We start from the raw sequence: 13981 nt of genomic DNA, 5'->3' as shown, positions 1-13981 counted from the left end.
GTAATAGAAAAAAAACATTATTTTCATTACATTCATAGCATTCCCATCACTCTCCAAGCACTGTCACTCTTTAAATAAAAAGGTGACAGTTGAACATTTTTAAAAAATAATTTATTTGAATGGACTTAAATGGACTTGGTCGACTCCTACCTCAATTCTGCTCTAATATAATAAAAGTGGCATATTTCTCCTTTCCTCTTCAGATAATTATATACAGTAGCAGCCTTTGCCTCCAACTTTGGAGAGCTAATAATATTATTATAATATTCATCCACAGCTAAGTGACAGCCTTGGCCTCATGACTCTATTTTGAGCTTTCATGGCAAACTAAAACAGACATGATCACCAGAAAATATAAACATTTCATTTAGAAATAGGCGTTTGGGGTGTTCAATCTTCCAGTGGGTGAACCTCTGGTTGCCCTGAAGTAGGTGACCACTTGGTGGCCAGTGAGTGCGGAGAGGAGTGAATGAGTGCATCCTTATGAAGGAGCGACGCAGCTTTCCTGTGCTACGTAGGCAGGTAATGTGACAACTCTCATTACATTAGCACCGTGGTGTTCTGCTGCGCTGGCTGCAGGCAGATTAGCCAGCCGATGGACAATCCTCTTAAACAAGTCTGCATTAAGCCACAGTGAGAGGCTGGGTGGTGCTCTCTGTTCCCTGCCTGCTCCTCCTAGATCGTTGTCCCTTTCTGTCCCCTGGATGTGTCCTCCTCTCCTCTCCTCTCCTCTGCTCCTCTTGTTTTGTTTCGTACACAACTTTCCTTCACTTCAGATCTTATTATCCACCTGCCTGTTGGCCTTGCGGAAAAGGGTCTTGATCTCCTCTGTCACCATCTCCTGCCAGTTGTCCCTGGTAAATACAGAGGGTGGAGTTAAGACCGATAATGTGTTTTACAGACATTTGTTTTTAAGCAGAACACTGGGGATTAAAAGACACGAGAAAAAACTATAAAAGCACACCACAAAACAGACAAAAACACAACAAGTGCTGACAAAAACACAGGAAAATAGTTAATCATGACAGTGTGCCAGCCAGCCACAATGAAAGAGAATGACCTAAACAAAGAGGGCTTTCCCCAATCTGCTTATAAGAAGATGCAGAAGGTGATAAAATCAAGAGATTAATGAGACTAGAAGGTCACAGGGCGATCAATAACATTCAGGAATCACTGAGACAAAACTGTGCGTGTGCACGCTCTTTCGGCCACATCAAGCTGACAGCCACAGTAACATTTCCACCACAAGACACCAGCCGGCGTGCAGGTCTCTACCTCCTGTGTTCGGACTAAGATGGTCAAGCCTTTTTCTCAGCTTTCTTTCTCCTGTACGCAGCTATGTCCTCAGGGTTCAGCCCGTGATTGTCTGCCCTGAAGTTATATGCACATTGTTGCAGGTAGAGGGTAGCAAAGGTATTTATTCAGTTTTAGATCAGATGGGTAAGAGTAGGTTAGTGGAAGTGTATATTCAACCATTATGTATTAAAGAATTTGTACACTTTTAATTACTATTTTCTTGATTCAACAGCAGGTTGAAGCTCTTACCCTGGTTTGATCTCTGGCGGTTTTGGCAAAGGTTTTGTAAAGTTTGTTTTCCCCACAAGCCAGTAAGTCTCTTCAATTCCTTTACCCTGAAACAACAAAAGGAAGCATAAATTAATAGACTCTAAAATATATTTCTCAATTCTCAAGCACTGACATTAAAAGGTTTAAAGTTAGACAAGAGGCTATAGACTGTTACCTTCAGCTCCGTCTTGCCTCTGACTTCTATTTTATAACCCTCGTTGAGAGAATGGAGGATCTTCACAGTACTCATATTTACATGGATTCTATAAGCTGAGGGACGAGGAGAAAGGAAGACGAAATCAGACCAAAAGAAAACATGAAACAACACGACAAAAATCTGGCGGGTATGTGTGCGGGAGACACTGACGCAGCCCAGTGGATTCCATGCGGGAGGCAGTGTTGACGGTGTCTCCAAAAAGGCAGTACCGAGGCATAGTCAGACCCACCACCCCGGCAACACAGGGCCCTAGAAACACAAAGAATGAAGACATTTGTCCAGTTTAAACATGGAGTCAACAGTAGGACACTGTAAGGAGTGAGACTGAGGAGATCACAAAGTCAGCGTTGGTGTAGACAGCTGGTGCAGCCTGGACTGTCGAGGTGATGGGTGAGACCAAGCGTCTTCTCTGAGGTGGACCATAGACCATATTCGTATGGCGGCCATTTTCCTTTGTCAAAATGCTTAAGGCGGGACGCTCAAATGATAGGCTAATGTAGTGCTGCTGTGTTCCAGGCTGCAAGTCGTATAAATGTAGGGAATCTGACAAATGCTTGTCATTTCACAGATTCCTGATTGATCAGCGGCTGTTAATAAGATTGAGGGTGAAAATCTTGAGTAACATAATCATACTGTGTAACACTATCTGTACACTAACTGTAATCTTAGCAAGGAAGTGGTTGGATGCTAACGTTAGCTAATGTCTAATGGAAGCTAATTGGATTTATCCTCCAGATTTTACCTATTCGTTGTCTTTTCAGTTGCTGATCAATCAGGAAGCAATGAAATTACAACTTTTCTGTCTGATTCACTATGTTTATAGTACATGGGACCTAGAATACAGCACTTTTGAGCTTCCCACCCCGAGTGTGATGTCAGAGAAAAATGGCCGCAGTGAGAATATGGTCTATTATTGTAAATCTCAACAAAAACAGACAAAACATGCAGTTGAAATAAGGCCAACAGTTGCCTTCATCTGCACAGGCTAGGGCAGCAAATAACGAGTGTTTTCATTGACGATGAATCCGTCAATTATTTTCTGGATTAATTGACTGCTCTTGCACAGGTACTGGATCACCCCGATGTAAACAGAGTGACTGAAACTCCGGCTTTGTATCGTCTCACCTGAGTGGATTCCTATTCGTATCCTGACCGGCACGTCTGGCATGTGCTGCATGTGGAAGGTTCCTACTGCGCTGAGGATGTTCAGAGACATGTTGGCGATCTCGGCAGCGTGCTTGTTGCCGTTTCTCTTCGGCAGACCAGATGCCACCATGTAGGCATCACCAATGGTCTCCACCTGGATAATGTCAACATATTTATTCAATCATGGCCACATCAATGTGTGTATTTAGTTTAGTCAATGTTAATCTGCCTTTAACTTGTTCTCAGTGGAAAACAAACCACTTAATCTAATATTTAAAGACCTACATACCTGTGAATATGTTCAGAATCCCTCATAAGACATAAACTCAACATCTTCATAAAGAGTCAACTTAAAAATACTGAGCATGTTCTCTGACCTTGTAGACGTCGTGGTTACTGAGCACGGCGTCAAACAGAGAGTAGAGGTCGTTGAGAAGGTCGACCACCTCGATGGGGTCGCTGAGCGAGGAGATGGTTGTGAAACCCACAATGTCGCTGAAGTAGATCGTCACCTGGTCGAAGTACTCGGGCTCCACTGTGGCGCCGGTCTTCAGGGCCTCAGCCACAGAACTGAGGACGGATGATCAGGCGTTTTATTAGATGTGTCTAAACCCATCAGACGTGCGAAGGCTACATTCAGATTGATTTTGTGTGTGTGTGTGTGTGTGTGTGTGTGTGTGTGTAAACTCACGGTGGGAGCATCTCTGACAGCAGCTTTTCTGTTCTCTGTTTCTCCACCTCCAGCTCCTCTGTCCTCTCTCTGATCAGGTCCTCCAGGTTGGAGCTGTATTGCTCTAACATCCTCAGCATGGAGTCGATGATGTTCGTCTTCTTCCCCTTGTTGATTAACTTGAACTAAAGAAGTTCAACATCATATTAAACAATGAGTATATATTATATAAATACACATTTAATATTTTAAAACTGGTTGACTTAAGTTGGATAACAGTTAACTGTCAGGTTCGAAAACAATAAGGCTGCAAGGGTGCAGTGGTGGAATGTAATCAAGTATATTTACTCAAGTACTGTGCTTAATTACAATTCTGACATACTTGTTCACTGGAGTAGTTCCATTTTAAGACACTTTACACTTCTTCTCCATTACAATTCAGAGGGAAATATTGTACTTTTTACTCCACTACATTTATTTGACACTTCTTGTTACTAGCGACTTTCTAGTAGCGGAGAGAGGCACCGAGAGTCCTACACAAAGAAAGTCTCATGCTGCACAGTCAAGCAGCATGAGACAACTTAAACAGGCTTGTATAGGCAACCGAGAGAAATGGGGAGGGTCTCATTTTTCACGCCACGTTACAATCCGCTCACACATGGCTAATAAGAAAGTGATTAATACATGTACATCACTATAAATTCAAATTTAAATACATACAAATTAATATCAGACATTTTGATAACAATACTTCTGTACTTTGATTTAAGTAGCATTTTGAACTCAAGACTTTACTTGTAATAGAGTATTTTAGACCATAGCGTTTCTCCTTTCTATAGAGACTGTGAAACTCCTTAAGGAACTGAGGTAAAACTCACTTTTATAATAAACCTGTTTTGTATTTACTTTCTATCCCTCGTTTATCACTTTTATCTGTGTGCTTTTATAATACACTCAGGTCTTGTGTTTTATGTTTTTACTCTGGTTGTTTTTTATTTTGACGGTTTGTGCTACTTTTTTGTTTCTGTATTGACTGTGTGTACTGTTTAATCTTGTTTTCTAAAACACTTTAAAACCATGTTTTAAAAAGGGCTTTACAGATAAAGTAGTCTCCAGAAATATACCCTATCAAAGATCTCATCGAATGCTGGCCTGCGCTCAGGCAGCTCGCTCCAGCACTGCTTCATCAGCTGGATGCACTCCAGAGGAGCCTGGTCCGGGGCCACGGTGGGCCGACACATTGGAGGAGGCTTCTTCACCTTGCGGATGATCTCTGGTGAGGAGATGGGACACGCCAGTCATGTTTTAAATTACAACATGTACCACATCAGTATTCTGTTACACTGTTAGCTCTGCTGTATGTTAGAGGGAGAAAAACACATTATCATGAAGGCATCTCTTTATCTACACCTCTTCCTCCCTGATGGATACACACCTTCGGGTGGCAGACCCAGCATGCAGTACGGCGGCCCTCTGACCACCACCTCTTGAAGTATGATAGAAAAGCTGTACACGTCTCCCTTGTAGGTTCCCTTACGTGAGTTAGCAAGGTCCCTTAAGAACTCAGGAGCTGTCCAAAATAGATCTGAGTGAAGACAGAGAAAAGATTGAGAATTAGAGTTGGGACCTGGTACCTTCTTTCCACAGAAATGTACTGCACATAAAGGATAATATATGGCTGGCCGTGAACAGTAATGAGACATTTAGGTACCTTCAGGTGGAGGTTCCTCTATAGGAGCTTTCTGCGACTCCAGCAGCTCATTGAAGCCATAGTCAGTAATCTTGAGGACAAAGCGCCCGTCTACCACACAGTTACGAGATTTTAGTCTGCCATGGGGGAAATCTCTGTGGTGAAGGTATTTCATACCCTGGAAGCACAATAAGTTCAACAGTGTAATTAATCATAAAGCAAATATCGCACAATAAACTGTGCATGTGCAAGATGACCAGGACAACTGGAACACACGGTGGATAATCATTATTAATTTTATTCAGGATATGAGTGTTTTACCTTGATGAGGTCAAGCACAAGCGAGGATTTGAACATCCAGTCTAATTTAACGTCCTCGTTCCTCAGCAGGTCCTGCAGGCTGCCCCGTGAGCAGTGCTCCGTTACCACCGCGAACATGGAGAAGTCGGAGAAGAAGCCGAGGAATGGATTCACGTTCTCGTTTCTCAGGTCTTTCATCTGAGGAAGCAGATAAACAAGTTCATGGAGGTTGTCACAACAGATTAATCTACAGTATGCCTTGTTACTGGGACTTAATGTGTAGGTTCTATCTTTTAACAACTGCAATATTTGTTGCCCTGAATATGAGGCCAATGAGTTTGTGGTAGTGTGTAGCTTTTTCAAACCACCTTATTACAGTAAAAATATAATTCGGCACCAGTGTTTCTTCTTACGGATCGAGACAAGTTGCTCTACCTTTGTGAAAATCTTTGTGGTGCTCTGCTTCACTTCCTTGAAGTGTCCCTCCTCAAATTTCTTCAGCCACACCCAGTCACCCTGGAAGAGAAGCCGTGTTGTTACAGCAGGTTCAAACGTTTGGCTCAAGTACTTTCTGCCATGCGCATAAAAAAGAAGATGGTGTTACTTCCTGAAAGAGGTATTAAACCTTTTTTTTTTTTTTACTTCTAAATAAGTCAATACCTATTTTAACTGCTGCCTGTTCATCCACCCCACACAAAAAATGACCTCAATCTTACAGAAAACTGTAGATTGTAGAAAAAAGGCATTAAAGTCATTTTTGAATTAATGAGAAAATGTTTTTGGAAAACAAAACAAACATAAAACTTAACTCAAACTTTAGCCAAAACAATTGAATGGATTCAGCCTGACCAGAACCCCCTAAAATAGTGATCTCAAACAAAATAATGCAAAGCAGTGTTATGAGGCCCAGACCCTTCCCTTCCTTACTTACATACTGACTGCATTTTTAAATGTTGTGTATACGTACAGACTGAAGCGCGATGACTCTGTTAGTGTCACCTACCTCGTACACAGCTACATTGGTGGTCTCATGAGTTGCCGTCTGCAGGCTGTTCATAGAGTGTGAGCGGTCGGCAGATTTCTCCTCGATAGCGCTCTTAGACTCACTCAAATCCTCCAAAGTGATTTTCTGTGTGGCATCAAACAAATTAGCTGCATCCTGAAACATTTTATTTGTCAAATGTGCACATTATTCCATATTTTGAACTAAAATTGAACGAGTTGTGTCCAAAGAATGTGGAAACAAACAAACAATAGATTAAATGTGCGTTAGTTTGATTGGATGACGGTGATGCTGCTTACCTTTTTGCTAAGCTGAGGATTGATAAATGTGAGATCCTCTAAGGTCAGGACGATCCGATTGGGACCTTTGACCAGCTGGATTTGTTGAAGTCTCCTCCTATCAATGAGATTTAGAAAAGATAAGGAAATCAGTTCAACCGATGGCAGAGTGTTTCCTAAAACTACGTCAGAGATGATCTTTGGATCAAAGACAGATGATGAACAAGGAAAGCTCGGCCTTATCTAAGAACTACTTTTAGTCTCCTGTAGTCAGATGGGAGAATATAAAAAGGGTCAGGTTTTCTGATATGAGTAATCAAGTCTTTACTTTTGGATTACATTCACTTGTGTTGTTAAAAGCACTTGCTTAAGGTACTTTCAAAGTAAAGGTTACTTTGACATCTACGTCTACGCCACTATAGTGCGGTTTAAATGATAATCGATTAATCAGCAACTATTTTGATAATCGATTCATCGGTTTGAGTATTTCTTTTTAAAGGAAAATAGGTATAAGTTCTCTGATTCCATCTTCTTAAATGTGAATATTTTTTGGTTTCTCTTCTCCTCTATGACAGTAAGCTGGATATCTTTGGGCCGTGGACAAAACAAGACGTTTGATGTCGGACCAATCTACTGAAATAATTGAGATGATCTTCAAGTTTTCATCTTTGTTTTGTTCAGCTATGATTCCCTTTCCTCCAGAGACGATGTCTTTGGGGGACTATTTTCGCAAATCTTCCTTTCTAATTTTCAAGCATTTGCACAGACCATCCATTATTGTGCACATCACATCATCGAATATATGAATGCATCTTGTCTGATAAAAAAAGTCTGGAAGAGTTGTTTGGTGGAAAAGATGAGTTTGTCTGTGTTTACAGGCTGTACCTGATATAAAGACTTATAGCGAGCCCTCCTACAGCCAGAATGAAGATGACAGCCAGCACCACTATGATGTAGGTGACCTCCACACCTGAGGATGACAGCAGGTAACTTGATGTTGTGGTAAATGAGGAATGATGAATGAATGGCAAAATGTTTATGAGAACATAGAGCAAACACATCCACCCATACATCCATGTGCCTATTACCTCCTTTACAGATGGCGTTCTTATCAAACCAGCAGCTGGAGTCAGACGGCGGAGGAGACCCTCCTGGAAAATTAATGGACCTCCCTGCAAAACGAAGCACTCCGGACTTTACATCCACCATATAGGTCTGGTACAGCCGGCTCCCCCTGTTGTCAGTGTCCAGGACGACGTAGTTGGTCTTAACTTCCCCACCAGTGTCCACCCAAACCTTCTGGTTGAAGCCGCTGAAGGTGGTGTTCTTGGTGAAGTAGGCCAGGTTTGAGCCTGACAGCGGCATGCCTGCTCTCCTGGCATTGTGGATGGACTTGGCCAGCAGGTAGATGCTGTTATAGATGGTCCCAAAGAGAGGGTTAACCTGCAAGAGGCACAAGAAAAGACATGAAATGTACAAGCAGGTGATTCAAACTATTTGAAATCGTCCTCTGTAGGAATGACAGGGACCCAATCAGATGTTTCAGAGCTGGGCTGACATAGAGGGCTCAGTGAAGATGGAGACAAAAATATGTATAATAAGTATGTATAGGATGTTTTTAGTAGGGACACAAATGAGTTATTTTCAGGGCCGAGGAGACTGAGGACCGGTATTCAGAACTGATATGCATTTGCAGTAAAAATTTAATTTTATGGGATGTACACTCTACCAGGCAAACTACCAGGGTGACCTATAAAATGTAAAGGTTTTACTGCAAATTCATATCAGTGAAGATGTGCAGAGGATGAGTTAATTTCTTCTCTATTACTCTATGAACTGTCCACTCAAATAAAGGCTGAAAGCCAAAAAAAAAAAAAATCTTTAAAAGATTAAAATCTAGAGAATTTCGAGAAGGACAGGCAAGGTTAACTGGCGATCCATTTCTATTACAGACTAAATGATTAAAAAACTGAGGAAAATGGAAATGATCCAGTTGTCTTTGCAACAGTGATGCCAACAATGATAGGAGTTGGAAATGCAAGGGGGAGGGGGGGAGTTGTCTGCTGTCACTTTAGGTAAAAATGATGGGTTACTTTACTTGAATATTTAAATTTTCTGCTACTTTATACTTCCAGTCCACTCGATGTTTGCCATACTGACGAGCAGACAGGCATGAGTTGGAATTGAAGGTATATGTGAAAACCACAGACACAGTCACATTTTGCTGATAATTACAGGGCACACAATATGGAACAACATTGTAAAATGCACAGATTTTGAGCAGTCATTTAAAGCAACATTATGTAGAAAATGGCATTTTGTGTGATTTGACGCCCCCCGCAGTTTCTGAGTGCAACACCACTGTTATAAACACAAATCCCAGGTCTGTAACAGTTTGTCAGACCTAATGTAGGTGCTAACTACAAAGAAAACTCATTACATCATAACAATGTTATGTGTTGAAAACGTGTATGTTGAAGTAAACATGTATGTAACGCTGTGATCCTACCCTCTCACTGAAGTTACATAGAGCAGAAACAAGTGATGGGGGGTGGAGTGGCTGAGACAGAGACACCATTCAGCCTATTACAAGACACTGTACCAGCAACATGATTTTAGGCTGTTATTGTAAGGTAAAAAAGTTACATAATGCTGCTTTAAAAATGTGAATAAACTTTGCTGGACAAAGCTGAAACCGAATGTCTAAAAAAAGACAACTAACTCATAATAGTTTGCATTTAGGACTGTGGATTTTACCTCCAATCTCTCATCATGTCATGCTAGGATTCAAGGATTCACTTCATGGTCAGTATGGACAACCACTACCTTTTTTACTGTATACATTGAAATGTGAGCTTTACAAAATGTGATCCTATCCGTTAATTTCCTACCCGCTCTGGCTGCACAGCTAACGTCACTTCCTCGCTCCTCTGGGCGGCAGTGAACGCCTCGTTGAAAGACAGAGGCTCCGAGGCCACAGTGATGGTGAGCACAGCGTCGTAGGCCTCCCTCAGCCTGCTGTTGTTCAGCAGGGGGAGGTAGGAGACGTTGGTGTAGGGCACGCTGTAGAGGAGGGTGTCGTAGGGCACAAACACGTACTTCCCCGAGGTCAGGCCCATTTTCTGCGCTTTTAGAAGAAAAGTAGCCTGCTGCTCGCCTCCAACCAGGATGGAGTGCATGCACATGACGATGACTGAAACAGAGGAGGAAAACATAAGATGGGGTTTTGTTAAAATATTAGTTGGATAGTAACATGACTGAACTCAGCATCATAATGATTGTATGTGTCAGTAGGGGACAAATAAAGCTGGAATGATTAGTCAATTAATCACTTCAGTTGCTACTTTTTTGATTATTAATTAATCATTAGTCATTTTTCTGAGCATAAATGTTAAACATTTGCTGGCTCCTGATTCTGAAATGTGAGGATTTGCTGCTTTTCTTTGTCATTTATAGTAATAAATGAAGAGTCTTTGGGTTTTGGAATGTTGTTTGAACAAAACAAGCAATTTGAAGACGTCACCTCGGGCTCTGGGAGATCGTGATGAGCTTTTTTCACATTCTTTTCGACATTTTACCAACTTAATGATTTACTGATTATTAATCGTGAAAATATTTGGCAGATTAATCAATAATGGAAGTAATTGTCAGTTGCAGCCCTAGTGACGAATGCAGTGTTGGATAGATTACTCTAATGTCCCCTTAAAGTGAAGTGACAGCGATATACTCAAAACAAGGGATAAGGATATTTCACTTCATTGTTGGGGGGGAGGGGACAATGAACAGAAACATTTCTCCAGAGCAATTCCTGAAGGGGACACCAATGGTGCCGCCAAAAACACTGTTATACTAAATGCATATAGAAGAAATGCTGATGACTACTATCAAACCACACTGGATAATCGACGGGTAAATAACTTTAGGGTTGCACCAGCATGTTAAAAGAAGCTGCTATGTTCCCATATTGACATATACAGTCACATTGACGCAGAAGATTCACTTACGAGGTAAAGGACCAAACAAAATGCAGTCTGGTTATAACTGTAAATGTGTTTTATTCTATTGAGTGTTAACAGTAAATAAAAATGTGTGACACATCTCTTGTTTTAAGTTGACTTTAGCATAGCAGCTAGCAGACTTACTAGAGTTCAGCCACCAGCACACTCCCAAGGTTCATGCGTGGGGCATGGATCTACTATATATTCATTATTTACTTCTTCTTATGAATATACAGTGTGGGTTGGTAGGCACTTACAGCCCTTTGACCCTTGGACAGGTTAAAAAACACTCCAAAAATGAGTTGATGGGGTGCACTGGAGGATTGGGGGCCTTTCTGAACCGACCACATAACATCTACAATAATTGAATTTCGCCACAGACCTTTCTCCCTCTCCGCTTTTTCCTTACAGCTCTCTATGATCGAGCAGAGAAGGCACATAACCATCAGTAATGGGGACATAATGACACACTGGGTAAAGGTGAGTGTTTGAACAAGCAGAACAGTCTGGGAAGTTGAGGAAATGAAAAGACAACACGTATGCCGTGTCACGACACCATGACATCAAAAAATCTGAGATGATATGAGGTCTCATATCACGAAGATAACGGTGCTGTCAGCATACAGCCCAGCCCTTATTGTTGTCCCAGTTCACCTCAACAACAAGGTGACACCTGCAGAGTCAAAATGGCGTCCTAGTCAGGTGGTGGAGTGATAAGCCAGCTGGAGAGGATGTCTCCAGCTGGGATGTACAAACTGCTCCCCTTCTTGTTTGTTTTTTTAATTACAGGTTTTATATTATTAATTGCTATAAATCCTCTATTTCAACTGTGGCTTCATAATGATCTTACACTACACTGTGGTTATCTCCTCTGGTATCACTTTCACATAATAGTCTTGCACACTCACCCCTGACCTCCCCCGCAGCCTGGATCCTCCTCAGCGTGCTCTCCACCTCTGTCTCATTTATACCCATGGATGCAACCAGGCCGACTGGGAGCCCCTTATTCCTCAGGGCGGTGGCCACCCTCCCCGCGGTGTCCCTCCATATGTCCTCATTGGATGAGACCACCACGACGCTGGCCCACCTGAAGTGCTTCAGCACGGTGAACAGCACGTCAGAGGGGAACGGCACGCTCCTGGCAAAGGTGGGGTAACCTATGACCCGGTCCAGCTCGTAGTTGACACAGCCGTAAGAGAAGATGGCTTTATCCCAGTTCTTGGCCAGCAGAGACGCAGCGACGCAGTACCCCGGGTTGGTGGGGCCCACGAACGCGTCCGCCATCTTCTCGTAGTAAATGAACGCGGTGAGGGCTTTGGAGGTTTCGCACGGCTCCTGGAGGATGATGAACTCCATTTTCAGACCCAGGTCCAGACTCAGGTCTCCGTTTATCCTGCTCACGGCGAGCCTGGCGGCCGCGGCGGGCAGGGCCCTGTAGTAGACAGGGTCGCAGTTCCAGGGCCCCAGGACCCCCACTTTGAATATCAAACAGCGGACACAGCAGGGGAACGTCAGCACTCCGAGCAGCACCCATAACAGAAAGTTATAAAAGGGCAGCGTCGTTAACGTCGGCCTGCTTTTAATTATGGGCATACATGGATGGTTGGACTCCCATAGCGCCCCTCTGAAGCTTGGAGGAATATGTTGCATTGTCCTTCAGGGGTATCCAAGGTGGTGAGTCTCTGTGGTCACTGTTGGAGCAGGCTGTCAGTTAGACCACCTGCAAAAACGGGTAAAACACAACAGCCTCGGTCATTCCCTCACAGTCGGATTATAAATCATTACAAGGCTGGGTTGAAAACGAACGCGCCTCTCACCGTTTGTTTGACTCCATCAGGGCAGCGTCTGGATCCGATGAGACAATCGCACAGGTGTCCTCTCGGATCTGCTTTATCCGCACGATTCGTCACCTAACCATCCCTGAAAACCTCACCTATTCACCCCGAGGGTCCACGGCGTCGCCTCGGAGTAGACGCACACAGGTCATCGTGTTTGGATTAGGGGCTGGAAGTTGACAGGCAGCGCTCCGGCGTTTGGAGACAACTTCAGCACCCTGGAGAGCTGCTTACGCCCCGCAGTCAGCGCCTCTCAAGGCTCCCGTGCGTTTCCACAAACACCTCTGTTCACAGGCTGCATGTCTGAAGAAGGAGGAGGAGGAGGAGGAAAAAACACCTCTGCTCTGCTCCTCTGCTTTTCTCCCATTCATATGTATTTAAAAAATTTTTTTAAAAAATCACATAGTCCAGGTGACGCAAAAACGAGCAACCTTCCTCCCAAAAAGACTATTCTAAAATAACAAAAATGGACGAGTAGGCCTGTTTGTTGTATTATCAATATGGGAGGCCAGTGTCAGCTACAGGCCCATTCAATCAAATCCCTCCAAAGTGACCTGGGGCCAATAGGTGTTATTCACTAATCCATTTTCAGTGAGGCACAATATAAGAGGATTGACAGCAGGCCTTAGTCCACTCTAAAAGCTTTGTTATCATTCAGGCTGGAGAGCCAACAAGGCCTTCCCCCATCACACTCCTCCGGACGTGTAGTCACAAGTCACTTTTTCCCCATTTGATTTCAGTTAATGATATGATTGATTTAGTAAACAAACATGTTCAGATGTGCAGACTGGGGTCATTTTTCTCGCCATGGAGACACCTCAGCCACATGGCACTCCGTGCTTTAATTGGTCTAATATGCCCACGGTGCAGCAGATTAAAATGAATTTGAACCCTGGTGGAGTGGTGGTAATTAAAGATAACGAAGGGCTCTCCCTGTGGGTCCCCTGAGTTCTGCTGCGTTTTGCCTGCGTCAGTCTTTTTTTTTTAAAAGACTCCACCAGGTGACGCAGCCTGCCTGCTAAATGATCCCTGGAACAGCTGGTTGCCACAACATCAACCTTGCATGACAGGGCGCAAGGCACAAATGTGGGCTGGATGGATGACTTAACAGAACCATATGACACCATGCAGTGGTTGTGATTAGACTGTGATTATTACAAAGCAAACAACTGCAAAAATACATCAAAAATCTGTTGTTTTTCAGCAGATTCTTCAGGTTCAGGTGCCTCCACTACCTGATATCACGTTATGGTGTGTTTATTTGTCAAGAGCACTGCA

At 43.1% G+C, this 13981-nt stretch overlaps 1 protein-coding gene across 1 annotated transcript; it reads right to left on the bottom strand.

Annotated features, from left to right (window-relative positions):
* Positions 1–772: 772 nt before the first annotated feature.
* On the bottom strand, positions 773–12518 carry gucy2f (guanylate cyclase 2F, retinal). Its single transcript, XM_073488734.1, has 18 exons — positions 11777–12518; positions 9762–10063; positions 7959–8313; positions 7756–7840; positions 6892–6988; positions 6593–6718; positions 6025–6105; positions 5611–5787; positions 5311–5467; positions 5035–5184; positions 4724–4872; positions 3621–3784; positions 3307–3499; positions 2909–3083; positions 1934–2032; positions 1742–1836; positions 1546–1631; positions 773–854 (listed from the first exon to the last, which is right to left on the bottom strand). Exons 1-18 carry the CDS (start codon positions 12516–12518, stop codon positions 773–775), a joined length of 3315 nt encoding a protein of 1104 aa, XP_073344835.1.
* Between the last annotated feature and the right edge of the window lie 1463 nt (positions 12519–13981).

This window comes from Pagrus major, chromosome 2 (assembly GCF_040436345.1).
Source record: "Pagrus major chromosome 2, Pma_NU_1.0".
NCBI classification, from domain to species: domain Eukaryota; kingdom Metazoa; phylum Chordata; class Actinopteri; order Spariformes; family Sparidae; genus Pagrus; species Pagrus major.
This window is presented reverse-complemented; position numbering and strand designations above follow the sequence as displayed.